The sequence below is a fragment of the Setaria viridis genome, chromosome 7 (genome assembly GCF_005286985.2).
Source record: "Setaria viridis chromosome 7, Setaria_viridis_v4.0, whole genome shotgun sequence".
NCBI lineage: Eukaryota > Viridiplantae > Streptophyta > Magnoliopsida > Poales > Poaceae > Setaria > Setaria viridis.
Genome location: NC_048269.2, coordinates 12787296 through 12808616, shown reverse-complemented (window position 1 = coordinate 12808616; position 21321 = coordinate 12787296). Strand labels below are relative to the sequence as shown.

General features: G+C 44.3%; 3 protein-coding genes and 1 pseudogene across 4 annotated transcripts; 1 reads left to right on the top strand and 3 right to left on the bottom strand.

The window, feature by feature from the left end:
- Positions 1 to 2072: 2072 nt before the first annotated feature.
- On the bottom strand, positions 2073 to 4660 carry LOC117863203 (DNA-directed RNA polymerases II, IV and V subunit 9B). 2 transcript variants are annotated; one of them, XM_072295013.1, is made up of 6 exons: positions 4435 to 4660; positions 3602 to 3659; positions 3425 to 3500; positions 2816 to 2974; positions 2238 to 2349; positions 2073 to 2134 (listed from the first exon to the last, which is right to left on the bottom strand). In XM_072295013.1, the coding sequence occupies exons 2-5, from the start codon at positions 3628 to 3630 to the stop codon at positions 2269 to 2271; spliced, it is 345 nt and encodes a 114-aa protein (XP_072151114.1). In that variant the 5' UTR covers positions 3631 to 3659; positions 4435 to 4660; the 3' UTR covers positions 2073 to 2134; positions 2238 to 2268. The 2 variants fall into 2 exon arrangements, with proteins under 2 accessions (XP_072151114.1, XP_034602711.1); XM_034746820.2 differs by having other exon boundaries at positions 2073 to 2349; positions 4435 to 4659.
- A 3665-nt stretch (positions 4661 to 8325) lies between these two features.
- On the top strand, positions 8326 to 9719 carry LOC117862794 (uncharacterized). The gene is made up of 2 exons (XM_034746318.2): positions 8326 to 8869; positions 9309 to 9719. The coding sequence occupies exon 1, from the start codon at positions 8436 to 8438 to the stop codon at positions 8832 to 8834; it is 399 nt and encodes a 132-aa protein (XP_034602209.1). The 5' UTR covers positions 8326 to 8435; the 3' UTR covers positions 8835 to 8869; positions 9309 to 9719.
- Positions 9720 to 12734: 3015 nt separating this feature from the next.
- LOC117864069 (putative disease resistance RPP13-like protein 1) lies at positions 12735 to 18900 on the bottom strand (annotated as a pseudogene).
- Positions 18901 to 19395: 495 nt separating this feature from the next.
- On the bottom strand, positions 19396 to 19719 carry LOC117864604 (uncharacterized). The gene has a single exon (XM_034748732.1). The coding sequence runs from the start codon at positions 19717 to 19719 to the stop codon at positions 19396 to 19398; it is 324 nt and encodes a 107-aa protein (XP_034604623.1).
- Between the last annotated feature and the right edge of the window lie 1602 nt (positions 19720 to 21321).

The following is a 21321-nucleotide window of genomic DNA, read 5'->3' as shown; positions in this document are numbered from 1 at the left end:
TGTAGTTGGGGATATAATCTCTGGCACCTAATCCTTGTTTCACATACTGCACTCCTGTCAGTCATCAGTATATACACTGACATCCTTTCAACTTTCATACTTCTCTCAACCATCGTGTGCTTGAAATGATATAAGTAACAATAATGTCTGGCCCTGTTACCCACTGCCCTTATCAAGTATTATCAATACTGAAAATGTTTTGGGAATGAGAGACATGACGAAATGGCACCATTGTCTATATTACCACACGAAACGAGATTCATTTCTTGCTTGATCCTAGCAGGAATGATCAGTGGTCAGCCATTAAGGATCAACATACTCTGGGTTAGCTCCTTGACGGTGCAAAAGAAAAGAGTTGTGTGGACACTTGTTCAATGCATACTTGGAGAAAGCAACCCCAAAAAAATTGAGTGCGGAGAATATTGGCTTATTTGGTATGATTGAGTGGCAAACAAATTGTTCATGTTGTTAAGCAAGCCGTGGTTAGAGCTTTCTTGGCTTATTCGCGTAACAGCAAATTCTAGCTAGTAGGAATATCTGCACCCCATTACCCACCTTTTTTTAACATAAACCCCATTAGCCACTAGGCTTATTTGGTTCCATTAATGAAATATGGGAATGGGAGGCCCAGGAAAACAATTAGCATCGCCTCTATGGTCTTGTGCTAAGCTATATTTCTGACTTGGCTGATCCTTGAAATAGTAATCATGCGAGTCATTCAGGATACATATATGTTGGGTGGTTAATCACAGCATTGTTCGCCTAAACAGCCATTTAAACACACTAATTAGCCATTTCTGTTTAGTTATCCATTTAGCCCATTTAATCGGACATTAAATCACAGTTTATCCTGATAATTGGCCTAAAGATAGGTGACAAATCACAAACACATTAGCTTTGCTATTGAAACTGATGGCACGCACAATCGCATGAATGCATTTTCATTTTTGTAACAGGTTCTACTCAATCCAGCTCTTGATAATTGTTATTTGAATAAGCTAAGAATCATAGTAATAAATTTGCGGGCGGCCAGTTGCCTCGTTTTATAGAATTCGACTAACGGGCAATTTGCATCGTATCTTGAGGCCTATTTTGGCTTGAACCCCATCATCTGCTTAATAAATGCTGTTCCTCATACTCTTTGTTGTTGTTGAACAGCATAATATATAAAGCAATTGATGAGTTTCTGTAAAGCTGAGAGATAGACTGAATATAATTTTAACTCCCAAACAGTCGTACAGATGTTCGGCTATTCAATTTCAGTCCAGTTACCATTGTGTGTACTGTAACGTGGAAGAATTCAAGTTAGTGTCTATGCTTTGAGTAGAATACACCCAAGAGAATGCATTTAATTTGTTGCTGCTGTATGACAGTCCATTTTCTTAAATCCACCACACCGCTTAATTTCGTAGCAGAAAATTAGCGTTTATGTTTTCAACAGTTCTTCTGTGAAAGCAATGTGCAGAAAGATTTCTGTAAACTGACAAGCCATGTAGCCAATGTCAGTATATATGTCAAACAGCCCCCCAGCCTTGCTTCCCTCTACCACATATGTTCCAGTACTTCGTTCCTAGGAACAATGTAGCCAGCAGCCCAGCACGAATACTACCAAGCTTTGCGCTGGGAACGGGAGGCTCTGGGAAAACTGTTGTCTCGTGTCTCTCGGCGGCTTGCCCTAACAAAGTAACAATAAAATTCGCACGCATGAAATTACAACAGGAATGTGATGTTTCTGTCACCAAAATGTCGATTTCACCAGGAACGCATCATCATGCTGTGTAGTTTGTTAGGCCTGGGTTTGTGCGTGTGCTTGTGTGGCGCATTGGAGCGAGTATGTGTGTACCCAGACCCAGTAAAATAAAGAGGCATAAAACAAGGAATTATGCCAACATATTTGTTTTCTTATCTAACAACCTGTCATATTTATGCCAACATATTTGTTTTCTTTTCTAACAAGGATCAATTTGCGTCCTCTTTTAAAAGAACAGGATCCCATCTGCATGGCCTGAAGTACAAGCACAACATACTTGTAGCAGCCTAGCAGGCATATGCAACCACGCCGGGCAGCTACATGTATCAAAGAACTAATAATATTGGACAAGCATTCCCTCATTATCCCTAGGATATGTAAGACCTGCAAATTCATAGTTTCAAGGAAATCACAAACTAAGTTCTACAAGTTCGGTTTCAAGCTCTAATGGAACAACTATTAGAAGCTGAGTTCCAGAGCATCCTACATTGAGGGTACGGATAGATACTCAAGTCACATCATTCCCTCCACCGATGACCACAATCAGGGCTGCAGCACACAAAGAACAGGGTCATCCCCTCCTCCCCTCTTGCCGTAGCCTGCAAATGATAAAAATAGCAAAGGGTTTAAACTTTTCTCAAAACATTCAAGCAGGATCAATGCATTCATTCATATCTTGTGACTATTAATAAATACAGATGCCGCTCAACTTCAGATGCACTAGTTCTGACAGATACAGAAACAGGAATGAGTGATATGCTCTAATGGCATTTTGTAGCATTACTGCACAATTATTCTAGCACAAAAAATATCATAAGGCCCCATTTTCTTGGGATCTGAATGCAGACTTGTCGCTTAAAACATGTTGATGTCAGGGATGTAGATGCAGAACTCAGCAAGAGATAGAAATGGCAAAAAAAAACAAAGAGGGATGCAACATCCAACAGTAACATTAACAAATTGCAGTATTTTGGCATACTGTTTTATTGATCAAGTCATTCAGATAGCATCACATGGAAATGAAGGCCATGAAAATGAGACAAGGCAAAATAAGAAGAAAAAAACCTGGAAGAAAACAGCCTCTCCATGCCCACAGAGAGCACATCGGACGGTCTTGGTTCTGGGAAGAGTTGGGTCAGAAGCTACATCCTGCAAGACCTGTGTTCGCTCTCCAGCAGTGTGGTGCACCTCGTTCCGATAGACACAGTTATAGTCAGAGACCTCCTGAATAAAACAAGGATTAGTATTGTTATTCTTAACTTGTAGCCAGAAAAAAGGAGGTTTGAGGAATGCCAAATTCTTCAATTCCCCATTCATAAAAACAGAACACAACTAACACTGTAGGACATGTGGAGTACTAGAATTTTTTTCAGTGTGTTTTTTCTTTCTGCAATGAAGACATATGTGCAATAAATAAATCAGACACAACAATCAATTTGCTGCTACAGTTATGTTTAGCTTTCACCCTGCATAGATGCAGTGAATGAGGGAATTAAGTAGCCAAGGATCACACTGAAGGACACAAGGCATTGGTATGACCCAGCAAGATCCTAGAATTTGAGGAAAAGGTGAACAACCAGGCCATCGCATGAGCATTGTTGTGCTCATTCCACCCTATCATCCAAGTTCTGTGTGCGAACACCATTCTAGTAGCAATGGACTGATGAGTCGTACCTGGTGCTCGCAGTTGCGACATGCGAAGAAGAGGGTGCGCTTGTCCCTGTCTTCCTTGGGATACAGGATGTTGTTGCTGCACGTCCATCCACCATCAGTTAATTATATTATTCGAGGCAATGATCAAGTCAATGAAAGAGAGAGATAGGAAGAGGGTCAATGCAGGAGGGGGCATACCACTCACGGCAAAACTTCATGGTGCTCATGGTTGCAGCAGTAGCGTCTTCTTGAAGCCCTGAGCACAAACCAGAGAGATTTCAGATTTTGTTCAATGGTACAAACGGAACAGCTAAAATTGCCATGCATCTCCCTAGTAAATCACCACATCAGATTATTCTTGACACTGCAAACTACAAATAAATCACACTGCCATGTCAAAGTGCAACTAGGAAATTGGAGGATGATTTCTTTTTTTTTATAAAAAAAAGGTACATCGACAACAGAGAAACAAAATGGTAAATCTATAATTTTCTCTAGATGTGGTATTTGGTAATTAAATGAAATCTTTACTAACTTATTGATGGCATCAAAAAAGGGCAAAGAGTTTACCCTAATACTACCTACTCAAATTCTGGTTTGTACATCCATCCTCACCAACCACTGCCTCAATATGCGAACAGCAGTACCATTATAACAAGAACCCATGAGTATTAAGTGGATAATACTGAGCAATGCTGAACATGTGCTGTTTTTTTTTCAATTTTCATTATTACAAAACAAAATGGAATTGACCAGATCACCTCGCGTCAGTATACAATCAGCTAAAACAGAACTAGAAAAAAAACCCATCAAAATGCGTGGGCGCAATTTCACCAATCGATCTGGTTTAACGGCGAAAACCAACAAAATTCCAATCTATTCTTTACTAGAAAAGTTTCAATTCCTACCCAAGACCTGACCGGGCGAGATCAAAACCTTGATCCGCCGCCTAGGGCATCAGCCCAGAGAGGAGGAGGAGGAGGAAAGAAGTGGGACGGCCGGAAGGTGGAGAGGCAGGCACGGAGCAGTACCTCCAACTCGTGGATAGCTGTTGGCGCGGAGAGGAGGAGCAGGGGTCTCGCACGGCGGCGATTCGGCGGATGGATGGGACACCTGGATGGATGCGCGGCTAGTCGTCTGAGGAACGGGATGCAGGCAGCGGCGGCGGCGGCGGCGAACGGGAAAATAAGACAAGGCCACCGCCACAAGCAGGAACAGGAGTCGGTCTCGGTGACAGGTGTCAGGTGCGGCTTTTGTTGCCTTCGTTCGTCTCTTCAGACCGCGGTCACGTTTCGATGGATCCTATGTGGGTCGTTTTTTTTTTAATGAAACGGTAGGGGGCGAATCCTTATATATATAAATAATATTAAAGTAGAGTGTAACATACAAGTTTTCAAGACACAAAGAAAGAAAAAAAATCAAAGAAGATTACAACACTAAATCCATCCATAGATTCATGGGAGATTGCAGATGTGCGTTTCTCTTAGAATAAGAAGAGCAAACTTCTTCCGAAACCCACGCTTTACCGAGTGAAGACTTGCTTAATGTCTTGGAAGATAAGGTCATTTCGTTCCATCTGAATACACCAGCTCATGATGATGATGACATCCATGGAAAAGGTAATATTTAGCTGGGCGTGAAGCGTCTCCAAAATAAGAAAGGCATCTCCTTGCACAATGACTAAGTGTAGCAGGTCTCAACAGGCTCGAGCAAAATTGCAACGAAGGAAAATGTGTTCCAAGGACTCAGCATCAGTACATAAAACACAGTCATGTGATGGTAAAACCATATTCATCCTTTTTAGAATGTTCTTGATGCTCAGTCTATCTTTGAGAAGTAGCTAGAAGAAGACTTTATGCTTCTTTTTGCACTGCTGATTTCCAAAGCCATTTGAAAGCAGGATGAATAGTCCTGCTCCCAATCATCTGCCTGTATGCTCTTGAGGTTGAGAAGAAGGGGGAGCCCAAAATATATGTCCACACATCATTTTCACCATAATTAGTGAGGTCTTGTAATTGCTGTGCAAGGAGTAACAGTTGTCCATATGCCACTTCGGATAGGGGGAGATGGATTTAGCTTTGATAAATGAAAATAGTTTTGGGAAGGCTTGACAAGGCACAATATCACCCCATAGGTCAGTCCATAAATAACAGCTGTTCCACTAGAGACATTTGCTACAACCAAACCTTGTAAGCATCCATAAGTCTTAAAGTATCCCTCCACCAAAATAATTTTGCAAGGAAAACTATTTCCCAAGAAGCCTTGGGTGGTATGTTAGCATTGATGTCTACTCCTCTCCATAAGCAATATTTTCTATATCTATCAATTTGCTTGATCACTGTCTTATGCATCTTGAAAGTGCAAAGGTAGAAGGTAGGGAGGGATGAGAACACTGCATTTGTCATTTGCAACCTTCCAACCTGAGAGAGTTATATGGATGTACTGACCACTCTTCTTTCACATCTAGTCACAAGTGGAAGAAACTCTTCAATCCTTGGTTTTGTAAGACCCAAAGGCAGACCAAGATAGGTAAAATGAGAGAGATCCAGTTGAGCATCCAAACGTTTGAGCCAGAAGATCCATTTTGTCGTCATTTATATTTATTGGGATCATCATTGATTTTGCATAATTCACCTTAAGGCTAGTGTGAGGCTAGTGTGAGGGATATGGGTACGTCCCCATCGACTAGGTTACTGGCTGGACCTGACAAGTGGGCCCGCTCGACCAGGATGTGTGGACCAAGGACACGAAGTTACTTGGAGTACACAACAGGGCAACTATGCTATCCAAATCTACCTGGATATTGTGGGACGCGTGTTGTAATCCAACTTAGAATACCTTCCATGTAAAAATCGAGTAGATTATATCTAAACTGACTTGTAAATCTTGGTTGTCAGACTATATAAGGCGGCCAAGGGCACCCTCCTAGGGTATATCGAATCATTGAGCAATACAATCCACCAGCATACAGGATGTAGAGTATTACTCTCTTGAGTCCTGAACCTGTCTAAAACCCTCGTGTCCCTTTGTGCTCTCGTGATCACCTTCGAGTTCTTGATTTCGCAATCACCCTCGCCTACAAATCAACCACCTGTGTAACCCCTGGTGGACTGCCGAACCGATAACTCTGACACAGTGGATGCAGCAAAAAACTGTAACAAACTCTTCAGGAATAAGAGTTGATGAGGGCAACCTTCCATGATAATCACTATGTCATCAGCATACTGGATTATGAGAAAGTTAGTACTGTACTAGGGAGGCACAGGCAGCTGCATTAAGTTTAACTCCTTCGCTTTGTTTAAGAGAGATTGCTGGAGATCTGCATCCAGTACAAACAAAAGTGGTGAGAGTGGATCTCCTTGCCTCACTCCTTGTCGACAGTGGAAGGTTTGCCCTGGGACACCATTGAGGAGGACAAATGAAGTTCCCATGTATCATTAATCTTTTGAGTTTCATAATCTGGAGCATTACCTGATACTCAATTTTATCAAAGACTTTCTCAAAATGTAGCTTGAGGATGATGATCTCCTTCTGTGATTGGTGGTAAAGATACAGATACTCAAAAGTTCAAGCCAGGCTGTGGAGTAGTACTTTTTTTTTAATCTCGACCTGATCCGACTAGAACATCGGGTGGGCTGGGCACTTAATCTGCTGTGACCATGAATCGGAAACTACGAAAAAACCTCACTTGATTGAGGAAAAAACAGGTCAGACACGATTTTGTTGGCTACCTCTCATGCCTAAAGTTCAAGCCTTATGTTGGACTCGGGCTTGCAAAACAGTGATGTGTTTAGAGGTTGTTTGGTCGCTTGCCATCGATAGCCATGCTATACATGTATGTGCTATATGTAGGGCGTCAAAAATAACTCTGATCAGCCAAACAATAGTTAAGTTTGTCTGTCAAAGCCGTAGTGTGGTGGATTGTGGCTGGAGACTTGAGATCCTGTGTTCGATCAAGTCTATCTAATTTTGTGCTTTTCTCTCTCTTTCAATTAGTAGCATGACTCTATTGGTCAATTTCATTTTTTGAGCTGTCCAGTCCCAAATTAGCATGTACTGCATATTACAAAAAATCCGTAGTTTACTTTTTGCAAGTTCATCCTCCCCTTTTATCCTCACACATTCTCGTATTCTATGAATATCAAATCTGATGCCTGCCTCACCAAATCTCAACCTGGGATCTTCTGCCAGTGGCCCTAGTCCTTTGTACCTACCTTATGTTTATAAATATCAAATCTTAAACGAAACTCAATTTCGTGAATAGGAGGGCAAGGGAGCAAGTAGAGATCTACTCATGAATTCTATTGGTTGAAATTGATTTATGATTCACTAAGTTATTAAAATAACTTCGATATATATAACTGAAACAAAAGTTCATTTACTATTTCTATTAATTCACTTTATCCATTAACCTTGAAAACAAATTAAACTTAAACATTATTCTTTCTTTGCGCACACATTCACTTCTACATACAAATTTTATAGTGACAGAGGAAATAATAACCGATATTCAAATAACTCAAGGATTTTTATGACTATTTTTATTGAATATATTCAGAGTATGTAATACAAGATTAACATCATATATACAAATTTGTATGAAAATAATAACAGAAAAACTTAAATTATATTTTTAACATAGGATATCTTGACCTTTGCCATGATATTAAAATTTTTATTTAAAGCTAGACTTTGTATGTGGAGTGTAAAGTGCAAATGTAATTAGCGTTATATTGGATCAATTGAAATAGTTTTCAAATAAAGAAAAGGATTATTCTAATGGTCTTTTTTTCCTTATAAGATTTAACATATTCAATCAGATTCCTCTGCGTTTTTTTATATAAGTCTAATTCATGCATCTCACTCAAATGTGAACTCATAATATTTTTGTGCCCACACTTGAAAATCATTTCTCCAGCAAAACGTGCCTCTGACTGCCTGGCCGTACCAACAGAGCGCCTTTGCAAGGCCGAGAACGAAGAAATTAGGAGCCAACGCCGACACGCAACAGAGGAGGAAATCCCCAATCGCCATGGCAACCCGCGCGCCGCCGCCGCAGTCGTCGTCGGCCGGATCCGTGACCGTGACGGTCGATCCCTCCCCCTCGTCGTCCTCCTCGGCCCCGCCCCCGGCGACGGCCGCGCCGGCGCCGGCGCCGGCGGAGGCGGTGGTGCTGCGGCTGAAGCGGCGGGCCAAGAAGAAGGTGTCGTGGAAGGAGGGGACGGTGGACAACGAGGGCCTCGGCCGCAAGAGCTCCAAGAAGTGCTGCATCTTCCACAAGGAGGTCCCCTTCGACGAGGACTGCAGCGACGACGAGTTCCCCGGCGGCGGCGGCGGGCACCGCTGCCCGCAGGGAGATGCTGGCGAGGGCACCAGCGGTAGCGGCAGATGCTCGTCCTCCTCCCACGACCACAGCCATCACCACCACTGATCTCGGTGCGGATTGGGGCTTCTTGATCTCTTTAGGTATTGGGCGAGAATCGATGCTTATCTTCAATCTGGTGTGATGAATTTTGTGATCTGATGGAATTTAGTTGAGTGCCAATGCCAAACTCGTTCTCAATTGGTGGAGGAAACATGCTCGTAGGGTACAACTATATTGGTGCTTGAGCAGGAAACATGGCAATCATTTGGTGAATTTGAACATGCTTCTTTAATTGATTTCAAGTCTGATTCTTGTTGCTGTCTGGTGTTCTACAAACATTTCTGCTATCAAGCATAAATTCGACCTTCAGTAGTTTACGATTTTCAAACCATTTTCAAACCCTCACCAACAAGAATTCTTGCAATAGTGAAATGGACCGAGTTATGCCTGAATGCATAAGCAAGCACATGTGTCTGTCAATTTGCAGTTTGCATTGTTTCTATACTGATCATGCTGTGTTTTGGTTGGTGTAATCTGCAGGCATGTTTGTGGGCCTCTTCTTCAATACCTGAAGTTATTGGTTATCTTGCCAAGGGGAAACTTATACTTCTTTATGCCAGGCTTTTTGGAGGAAACGTACTGCATTGTTTTGTACTTTGGTTGCTTATGCTAAGATACCATTATGTATTGGAACTTGCAAGAGAACCATTGGGCCAGGTATTTTTAGGCTGTAACTTCGATGGATTAATGTATTGTTCCAGCGTCCAAACATCTATTTCGAGATGTATAGAGTGCTCTTCCTGTTATTATTGTCATAGTTTGGTTGTTGAAGTTGCTAAGTCTGTTCTTCTGGGCGATTCACTGGTTAATATACCTTGCTGACATTATTGTACTTGCCTCCTATATTATAGTGGTATGCTGTTTGTTAATGATGAAGTGAGGTTGCTCCAATATTATTGCTGTCTTATTGGTTTGGTTATACCATAGTTATTCTGCTCCTTATAGTAGATATGTTACCTCAATCATTTTATGAAACTTGTGCCATCAGATAAGAACACTAGTGATAAAAATGGGAACATATTGTTTTAAATTACTAACTAGGTCTAAATTTCATCAGAACAACAATCAACTGGTGAAATAAGGTTCTCAAGGTAGTTGTAAATTTAGACTGAAGCCATAAGAAAATTGTACATCCGATTTGTGTTAGGAGTGACAGAAATGGCTGTGAAGGAAATTATCATTTTAGTTATGGTTGCAACGAAAAGGTTTCATTGTGAATGTGGCGTATACTTGTCTTGGCCCTAAAGAGATCAGGGTGCTTGATATGAGTTGAAGAATCTATCTGCTCGAGTTACATTCAGTTATGGTCAAGCAAGGCAGCATCAAGTGAAGCCCAGAGAAATGCAGCCAACTGGATTAGCTTCAATGCCTGTGGGATCGTTGGGTGTGACACATGATCTAAGATTTTCTTGTTTCCTATGGTTACTGGTACATTGCTGTTAATCTGGTATTGGTTGAAAGAGTAGACCCTGATGAGGTGATGACCACTGTAAGGGTGGTGGTGGTTTGAAGGGGACATTGGACCTATGTATGCTGTTAGGTGTTCTCATTTTTACTGGTCTTTTTATGTGGATCGCGGGCACTTTAAGACGTGCAGCTTCGGTTCTCAGTTTGTATAGATTATGCTTGCTCAGTTGTTTCATTGTCACAGCAACTTGGTGTGACATGGAGCAACATGAAACCATAATCAGCATCCTGCTATGTGGCTTATGCGACCTGGTCACAGGGCTATATAGTTTTGAGATTGCTAACGTTAGCCTGGTGCCCGCGCGTAACAGAACTCATGCCATAGAGTACTGTAGCATATATTTTCCTTTGTGGATCTTAAAAGCGTCCCTTTTTTTTTAGATTTGAAAAACTAAAATTAGATGTGATGTTGAAAAGTTGTATCGACTTAGAATTGTTTTCTTATTTGATACACCCTTCGTTTCAAATTGTAGGTCGTTTTGGTTTTTTAAGTTCATAGATATTATTATGCATCTATATCTACACTATATCTAGATGTATAATAATATCTATAAATATAAAAAAACTAAAACGACCTATAATTTAGAACGGAGGAAGCAGCTTGCTAGCCTCAATCTAACATTTGAGAAGCAGGAGAGCATTGGCACAATGGCATGCATCAGCTTTGTGTCATCCAGTAGATGCACGACCATTATCACTGAACAGGAACAAGTCAGAGCGACCCCAGCTATTTTATAATCTCAGACACGCGTAACAGCTATCTCTGCCTAATATTAAATTAAATTAAATAATATTACATTGCGGTTGTTTCCTCCGACCATCATCGTTGTTTTGTAAAAAAGTTTCTTAACTTTTTTGTAATCAACTTTTTCATAATCAACCCGCAGTTCTTGAAATATGTCTTGAAGATTTTGCTAAAAGGTCCCCAAACTTTATTGCAATTGACCTGAGGTCAAGCCTTTGCTCTTGTTTTTTGTCCCGCCCACACAGTGCGCTTGCCGGCAGCAGCACGGGACGCGTACCACCACTCTGTCGCTCGTGTGGCCAACCCTCCCCGTGCTCACCATGCACTATTGCCGCTCGCCTGGGGCCTCACACTCCCCTCTCAATGACGTCCATTCCCTTCAGATCCGGAACTAAGGCCTCCACATCTAGCAATTGGGGGCTCAATTTTGCACTTGATTGGAATGATTTGGAATGGATTATAGAAGGGAGGTGGATGGAGACAAGAAGAAGAGGAGAACACACTCCTGCTCATGGCGGCTAGAGGCGTTGTGGCCTAGCGCTCGAAACGGGAATGAGGTTAGGCACGGGAAGGACGAGCGCTTGCCTAGGCGACAGCAAGGATGGCAAGATGTGTAGCGCCTGGGCGACGATGAGGATGGGGCAAGATGCGGATGGCACCGATGGACGAAGAGGCAGCGACTGGCTGGATGACGATCAGTACTGGGGGAATTGGATGAATAGATAGAGCGGAGGTTAAGCGGTGAATTTTTTTTATTTCCATGTGTGGGTCCCATGTAAATAAACAAATGGCATCAAACCACCCATAAATGTCTTCTACTACTATACTTGCAAAGAGAGGACTACTGGGGATAACACATTAACATATTGTGAAGCGTAGCCAACATATTTGGAACAAGCGAATAAGAACGTGATAATAAGCAAGGACCCGTAGTGACGCACGGGCATTTCTGCTAGTTTTATCTTAATTCTTAAATAAGAGAAACTAATGGCCACAAATAAATAAAGAAAAAAGCGGCCAAAACATGAACATAGAGCACCCTCCTTTACCATTCTCAAGATTTCATTGACAGCCGTCATATCCCCATTGAAGACATAGCTATTAGGAGAAAACTGTCTCTTAGCTCCTTCCTGTTCAGGCCATAAGGTCTTCTACACACCGTACTGAATGTTTAATTCGATCTTTCTTTCATACATAGACAAGAGATTGCTAGAGTAAAACAGGAGACAGAATAAAGACCAAATCATTAGCTCTCTAGCCCTCTAATTTTGTCAAAGCAGCTCTGTACAGACTGGATGATATTCGGCGTGATACGATCACCGGCAGCCAGCTTGTATTGCTCAAATTTCGCTTCCTCGCACTCCAGTAATTGCTTGGGAATAAATCGCATATGTTGGTTTGCAATTGCTTAGGAATTCAATGATAGTGACTTTTTTAGTTAGGGGGCAAGTCTACACCTCTTTTTTTTCGATCGAGCTGCTTTTCCCTCAAGAACTTGTACAATCAAATGATCAATGCCACAACAAAGAAAGCAAACTAGATTATCGATAATCTGGTGTAGAAATTCAATACGTACCTTCCCATTTCTACTCCATCCATCCTAAATTACTATTCACTTCAACTTTTATAAGTACATTAGAAAAAACCATGCTTTTAAAAAAATCAAAATAAATAGTAATTTGGGATAGAGAGAGTAGTATTTAGTTAGTATGCCTATATATATGGCAAGCCCCAATGATATCTTGATGATACCGGTACAGCATATATATATGGAACTAGGTGTACAAACTCTACGTTACACTTGTCACTCAATGTCCACACAAGCTGCATTACAAGGGTGGTAATGGATCATGGCTCTCGTGTATTCTTCACAATCTAACTCAGCCCTATCTATTTTTAGCTCAAAATCATATAGTATTTTGCCCGGCCTTTAGTGAGCCCGATCCTTAAATTTGCTAGGCTACCACCCCTAATTAAAACACACAAACGAAGCTGTGACTCTGGATTACTTGTTTTCCCATACCACATCTATGATGGTAATGGGTACACATAATAGCCGTATCACGTCAACTTTACGTTGCACGAGTTTCTGAAACAAACCACTGTATTTTTCAGCAGGATTCTATGAGGTATCTGCAAGGAAGCAACAAGCTTGGCAGTTAGAAATTGGCGCGGCTTCATTTGAACTGTTAAATACAAAATGCATAGTACCTTTGTGTTTTGATGAATGGCGTACAATCATCAGAGCTATCATTTATAGGTTGGGTGAGCTCAGAGATGGAGGCGTGCAGACAAATTCAGCAGAGCTAACATTCCAGAGGGCATCCTGTTGAGATGGTAATGTCATAATTAAATTGGTTAGTGGAAACACTGCGAAAAGTTAAAAGAAACACAGAGGAATGTTACTAATAAAATAATAAGTAATAACCTTATGCAGATATACAAACTCGCGAAGCTGGTGTTGAACTTGATCGGTGGATAGACTTCTAGTGTGACTGGAAATCTGACAAGACAAGAAAGATGCTCGATTCGTATAACATGAGACCTGCACAAAACGTGTTCAAACAAGTGGTCCGGGTTATTCAGATGGGAACAGGACCGCAGCGAACGTAACAGAGTTGCAATATACTCCGTGCTTTGGTGCACACGAGATTATGCAAACGTAAGGAAAGGTTGTGGACAGGAACTGGGCACAAGTAGTACAAACAAACAAGCAAAAGCATCTCTTACCCTGGATGAGTCAGGCGTACACTACTGGAATTGTTCCTTTTAACTTGCGGCACTGTCTTGTTAGCTCCTTGCTGTTGCCGGCCTCGACACTTAATGAGAGCAGAGAACTGGCGAGTGTGTCTACCTTTGGCAGTGACCTGATGGCAGGACAGCCGGTGATCCGTAGATGCTGCAGCGAACTGGGGAGGCCGTCCTTGGGCAGCGACCGGAGAGCTTTACAGTCCACGATGGATAATTCCTCGAGTTTGCCAAGTTTATGTAGCCCAGCAGGAAGGTACTGCATCTTGCCGCACCAATGGAACTCAAGCTTGTGGAGGGAGGTGAGGAGAAGAAGCGCCTCCACTTGCTCCATTGTGAAGCGTTCCACATCGTCGTTAGATTGAAGACTTAAGGTGGCAAGAGAGGAAGAGACGAGGCTGCAGAAGGAGTCAGTGAGGACGCCTGCAATGTCGTCACTAATCAACAACTGCAGCTTGGAGGAACAGGGAAGAGGCTCTTCTTCACGCGTCCGTGATGGCTTGGAACAGTCAACGAGGAATCTGGGGCTCCAACGGACTTCTAGATGTGTGAGTTGACCTTGGGTGAGGAGAGTTCCCAAGCCCTCGCTTCGTAAGTCCCCACTCTAGCCTTGTGAGAGAGACAAGGTTTGAGAGAGGCACTGCTGCTGCCTCCATACCCTCCAAGCCATGAAGTTCGAGAGATTGCAAGGAGGATGGGAAGGGGAAACACGAAGTGGACGACGATGAATAGGATGATAGGAACTTGGGGCACACCCGAATAAACAAAGATTGGAGGGAGTGCAAGCTTTCATCATGCGAATCGGAGGGAAGATTGATGAGAATCAGATTTGGGCACTCGTCCATTCGCAGGCTCTGTAGGTTGGGAGGCAAGAGCAGTACTTCTTCATCCTCTGTTTCCACTGCTATTTCCCTGTCTCCTCTTGCATGTATTAGCTGGTTCTGTCCAATTTGCACGCCCTCCATTTTAGCTGAAGGTGGTGGCGATGGCCCGGATTTTATCGTTGCTTGCTTCCCCATGACACCCGCCCTTGTTATCTTCTGGCAACCGCTTATGTACAAATTAGAAAGCTTTGGAAAATGAGAGAGCAGCTGTGTAAATTCCTTTCCACTAGCACCACACTCTGTGATCATTAGATTTTCCACTGGAAACTGATGGCCGGCATGGCTTTCACCTTCAACTGGCCAAAGGACACTATTCGGATTCTTGATACTGAGGGTCTTCAGGGATGAAAGCATTTGGAGGTGATCCGGAGGCAGAGGAGGGCATCTCTCGGCCTCCAAAGATTTTAGTTCCGTTAGGTTGTCAAAGTCCAACACCTTCAGCCATGCACCATCCAAGCCAACGACTTCCAAGGTACATCCATATTCATCTTTTGCGTAAAATAGCTTCTCAAAACATAGACCCAGTCCTCGTATATGGAGGGAGCATGGAGCACGAGTCCAAGGTAAAGGAGGCAAGGACAATAAGTTTGGGCAGTTAACAATTTCGAGCTCCCTTAGCTTGGGAAACCAATTCAGGTTCACCTCTTTATCTCGGTGTTCACAAGTAGAACGTGAAAATGGCAACTCCATGAGTACAGAGCAATCTCTTATGACCAGCTCTTCCAAGTTAGAGAAGACTGTACAAGGATCATTTCCAAACCATTTTTCCAGCGTTGGTATCTTGACTAATTCTAGCCTCTTTAAATTCTTGAAACTTTGGCCGTGGCAGTTCTCAGCATGGCCACTGACCATCCACAGCCCTCCTATAGGTGGAAGGTTTTTCCAACCTATATCATCAAGACAAAGAGATTCTAAATTCTGAACATTAAGGTTGGTGCCTAGCCATGTAGGACATTTAGCTCCTCCATGTCCTCTAATGCATAGCTCCCGAAGATTGCTATGTGGTTTCAGACTTTCAAGGACAAGCTCTTCCCTCTTAGGATTCTTACTGTCATCGGACCGCTCACTATCCCAACTTAATGTCAACTGTTTTAAATGGAATTTTTGTATTAGTTTTGCTTGCTCTGCTTCTTCCTTTGCTTGAACCTTTTCAAGGTTATAAATGCTAAGTGATCCATGGAGCTCTTGCAGTTGCCCTAACTCCTTTAGTTCGAAACCAGAATTTTCCTTCTTGACTTCAAATCTTGTTAACTCCTGTAGAAGTTTTAGTTTCCCTACCTCAAAAATTCCAGAGAGAACGCTGTCAAGAGTAAGAAAGTGTTGTAATTTTGTAAGGTTTCTCATCTCCCTCAGGAATCTCGAGTCAATATTGCATCTTGGTACATCAAGGATCCTCAAGTGATATAATCTTGCAGTACTACTAGGTAGTCTTACTCGGAATATATAAGGAGGGCATGCAATCCGTATATAGCGAAGATGGACAAGCTTAGAGAAGTTGCATAGCAAATTATCGACATCATAGCCTCTTGCTTCCGACAAACATACAACACGAAGGCCTCTTGCTTCCCTAAACAAATCACGAAATTCCTTGGCAAAGCTTACATGGTAATTTCCAAATAACATCAATGTATGTAGGTTCTCAGCATTCAATCTTTTATCCAGTGCACTCAGGCCTGTTTTACATTCTTCAAAACGGATTCTATCCTCCAAAATTGTGTCCTCAATAACAATAGATATGTGACGTACGGAAGGGGGGATTTGGATGGACCCCATGTTTGAACCATATATGCTAAGACATTCATCTGATGAAACCTTCACTGCTAAGTCGTGTAGTAGATCATGGATAACATAACATGGTGAGCCAGATCTTGTTTTGCTTTCCTTAAAAAATCCATAACTAATCAATTCATGTAGGTAGCTCTCTCCAACTTCTCCAACTTTTTTGTTTTTCTCATGTGAGTGCAGAATATCTAGTCCTATCCACAAGTGAATCAACTCTTTGCTATCAAATTCATAATCTTCGGGAAACAATGCACAATAAGAAAAACACTGTTGGAGGTGGAAAGGGAGATAGTCATAACTCAGCTTTAGTGCTGGCATAATGTCATTATCACTGGTTTGAAGTTCCCATTCTTTACTATCCAGTACTCTTCTCCAATGGTCCAAATTAAGTTGCTTTCTTAATAACCTCCCAACAGTTTTTGCTGCCAACGGGAAACCCTTCAACTTGTCCAGTATTTGTTCTCCAACGCCAAGCAATGCATCATGATCTTTAAATGACTGTTCTTCACCAAAAACACATGCTTCAAAGAAACGATGGAAATCTTCTGCTTCCAAACGCCCCAGTTCTAACCAACTATCGACTGTCTTAACCATTTTTGCTACCTCTGGGATTCTAGTTGTGACCATGACCATATTGCCTTTCTCCTCCCCTTTTCTAAATGGAGCTAACAGTTTTTTCCACTCATCCTCATGATATGTCCACATATCATCCAAGACAAGCAAGAACCGCTTAGATTTTATTCTTTGCCCAATTTGCTCTTCGACGCTGGCAGTTTTACTTTCACCATTAACTTCTGGAATCTTGTTCACAATATCTTGCAACAACTTACTTGCATTGAAATCAAGAGAGACGCATGTCCAAACTGAGACCTGGAAATGGTTGTTCACTTCTTGATATACATGTTGTGTGAAAGTTGTCTTCCCTATACCTCCCGGCCCAACAATTGGAAGTACAGTAAATTTATTGGCAGCATATTCACCATAGGCAATGGCATCCACAATTCTCTTTTTCTGGCTGTCCCTCCCATACAATTTAGGCTCTATGATTTCTGAACTGGTTATGGGTCTGTTCATAGCGATGTCTTTGGCAGTGGTGCAGCTGGAGCCTAATGGCTCTAGATTCAGAATGGTGGAGACCTTCGCGCATATGGGCTTGAGCTGCTCTATGATAGCCCTCATCTTTATAGAGATTTCCACCCTATCAAACTTCAGTTTTGGCAACTTCGCAGCATGATTTGTTTTTTGTGGCCTGGACGGACAAGCAGAAAATATGCTTCTCCATCCATTTCCCGGCTCGTCGGAGCCATTATCCGACATGCTAGAGTGAGCATCATCATGGGCACATGGAGAGGAGTAGCATGGGAGGTGTTTACCGACAGCGCATGCAGCATTGCGAGCCCCGTAGGCGAACTTTGGCAAGCATTTGCCACTAGCCTTCTGGTCACCATTGTTGGTGGGAGATGGTGGAGAAGAGGTGACCGCACGGCCGCCACATGAGCAGGGAACCCCAGATAGGCGTCCTCTTTTGGCATCATCATCTTCTTGGTCGTCAGGATCACCACGGTTAGCAGCATCTCCCGAGCCGGAGGTGAGCTTGAGTTTACCGGCAAGAGCTCTGGCAGTGTAGAGAGTGTTGAGAGCAAGACTCTTTGCGCACCCGTCTGCAGGCGTGTCAGCGGCGTGGTAGGTGCCGTCGAGCGCGTCCTGGATGCGGAAGTAGTCGAGCTCGTCGAGCACGTCATCGGCATCCTGGGCCAGCTGCCGCAGCTTGTGCAGCATCTGCGCTAGCGCGGGGCTGTGAAGCTCCCTGCCGCGGGCATTGTCCAGCATGGCCTGCGCGAAGAGGAGTTCCATCTTGAGGGCGTCGATGTTGTCGCCAAGCCCGGCGCTGGCCGCCCACGCCTCCAGCAAGCCGTCAGTGACGGGCGCCAGGGCCTTGCCCAGCACCCACCGCGCGGCACTGACGGCCGCCTCCATCGTCACAACCTCAACGAACCTCAGACCGATGTGTGCTTCAAGTACGAGGTTGCTGCGCGCAGGATGAGGAAACCATGAATTCAGAGATGTCACACAATCGCAGTAAAGATTCTAAGATTGCCAGAGGAGAACATTAAAAGGCATCATACTAGTAAAGTTGTACTCACCCAAGGGAGACGCTAAACTTGAACGAGACTAGAATTTGATCGCAGAACTTGAAGTGTCCCGTGTTATTGCAAGACAGAAGACTCCTCCCTCTGTCAAGCAAGACACAAATGGAGGCGATGAGCAGGCGGTGTACGCGAAAGCAAGCTCTATGCAGGAATGGAGCGGGGAAACCGGGAAAGAGATAGGTAGTAGTATCATCAAGCAGGCAAGGAATCGAGTAATGGGAAGCAGGTGTGGAACGCTTTGCCTAAAGCTATCAAAGCAAAATGCTTTATGTTCTTTTCGTGTGGTCTGGACCTGTCAACTGCTGGCTAAAGTTACCAAGTTTCTACTCACGTCTCAGATCCTTTAATGATAAATGAGAATATATGCCAAAGAAGTTGATTTGGCATTGCGTGTCCCCCAACCTCAAAGGACATGCATGCTTTTGCCATTGGGTCTAAATGTCTAATTAGGATTTAGGTGCCGCACTACTGCAGGGAAGAAAATTAGGTGCACACCGGATGCAAAACGCATCCGGTACATACCCGTGTGCTCGGCCGACGCGTGGAGGGCGCCCCAAATCCGACGGAAGCAATCGTTGGGTCCAGCGGCTCGTCGCGGCTCGGCTGCATGGCTCGATAACGCACGGCTGCGTGGCTCGGAAGGGAAGGAATAGGCGGTGCCGTACGTTGAGGTCCTTCGGGTCTCCAGCTTCCGGCAGCCGGCCGTACGTTGCCTTCGGTGGATACCTCCTGCACACATACGAGTAGAGCACGACGACAAACAACGCCATGAGTGTCAAGCACCACCCGAACTACACGTTGATGACGGCCTTAGCGTGGTGGTCGCGACGGCAGCGGATAGAGAGGCCGCCATCCTCGAGTGAGTAGCCATTGGCGATGAGCCCCGGGAGCCACATGACGCCGATGTCCATGAACCACACCCCCTGGAACGTGAGTGCCGCCGACCGGATCAGGCTCACCGCGAAGCTCTGCAGGAAGCCGGCGCCGAGGAGCGCGGTGGCGAGGCAGGCGGTGACGACAGCCTGCAGGAACCAGTGGAACTGGCCCTTGACGCCGCCGTGATTGGAGGAGTGGACGTGGAACATGAAGAGCTCCTGCGCGTAGACGAGCGCCATGAGGAGCGTGCAGAGCGTGCGGCGGCCCCGCAGCCACCAGGAGCGGTCGAGGTACGCAGCGGCACTGGTGTAGAGGACGAGCGCGGTGTAGATGACGGTCTGCCGCCAGATGGAGAAGGTGGCAGCGGCCCAGATGGAGGAGGCGGCGGCGGCAAGTGCGTCGCCAGGAGATCACGAGGCGGCGGCTCACGTTCCCCAAACCCTCACCCACCTATTCCTTCCCTGCCGAGCCATGCAGCCGTGCGTTGTCGAGCCATGCAGCCGAGCCGCGACGAGCTGCTGGACCCAGCGATTGCTTCCGTCGCATTTGGGGCGCCCTCCACGCGTCGGCCGAGCGCATGGGTATGCACCGGATGCGTTTTGCATCCGGTGTGCACCTAATTTCCTTCCCTACTGCAGGGGGCTCTGCGCTCTTTGCCTATACGCGCGTTGTGCTTGTGCCCTGCAGAACGCCAATCAACCTCAGGGGCAGAATCAAGATTTAATGCCAAGTGAAAAAGGCTAATATAGGAGCATGGATAACGACATTCTAGAAACAGGTCTATTAGTCCATATATTAAAGTCATATACAAATTTCCACATGGTTGAGCCTGATAACCCAAATATATGTAGATTGATTAGTGAGGTCACTGATTGGGCACCAGTAAAAAAGAACCTTGAATAATAGAGCGTAAGGATGGGTTCCGTACTTTGGTGACAGTAAGAAAATTCTAGCTTTTGGTTCCCTCTCGAATGTTGTAGTTAAAATTCTAGCTTGTTCAGTTTCTGATGTTCAATCTAATCACAAAACACACAACTGTCAATTGATTGATTTAGTTAAGCTCTACTTCCCTATCAATCTTTTTGGCACAACAGGGACGCTGGAGCCAAAGCATCATCTTTTTTTTAGGGGACTCGGTCTGTGGCCACTTGGGTGCAGGTGCAGTCCACGCATACCCTTATTAGAGGCACCCAATGTAACATCATCTCCATCATATGGACTAATCCTTGCATGGCCCTATCGTGAAACAAAATGAAAAATCTCAGAGCTCATTGGAAATAGGCTTCGATTGGCCCTATCCTGAAAGAAAAGCACTCAGCATTCGCTTCCTACTGGGCTAGCAGGCTGGCAGTGCATGACGACGGCCCCGGCCCGCAGCGACGACGCACGACGGCAGCGAGTGGCGGGCCGAGCTAGGCTGCGCAGCGTCGGGGATTGTGAAAGCAGGCCGGGAGGAGAAGAAATAGGCTTTAGACAGATTGAAAGCAGCGTGGAATAGTAGATTGATTAGGTATACAACAAGTACAAATATATAGGCAGCCCTAGGCGTCTAATAATCATCTAGGGCACGGCAGGGGGCCGACCTGGGCCTAGTGCACAGCCAGGCCCATGTACACAGCACAAACAGGACATATACATATATATGTTGCTAACACGCCCTCGCAGTCTGATCGTCCCGGGGGGGGGGGGGGGGGGGGGGGGGGGGGGGGGGGGGGGGGGGCGAACGTTCAGACTGGACCCGAACTCCGTGAATACTGAAGAAGGCAGGCCTTTGGTGAAGATGTCGGCGTACTGAGAGGTCGTCGGAACATGAAGAACGCGGACATCACCAGTAGCAACGC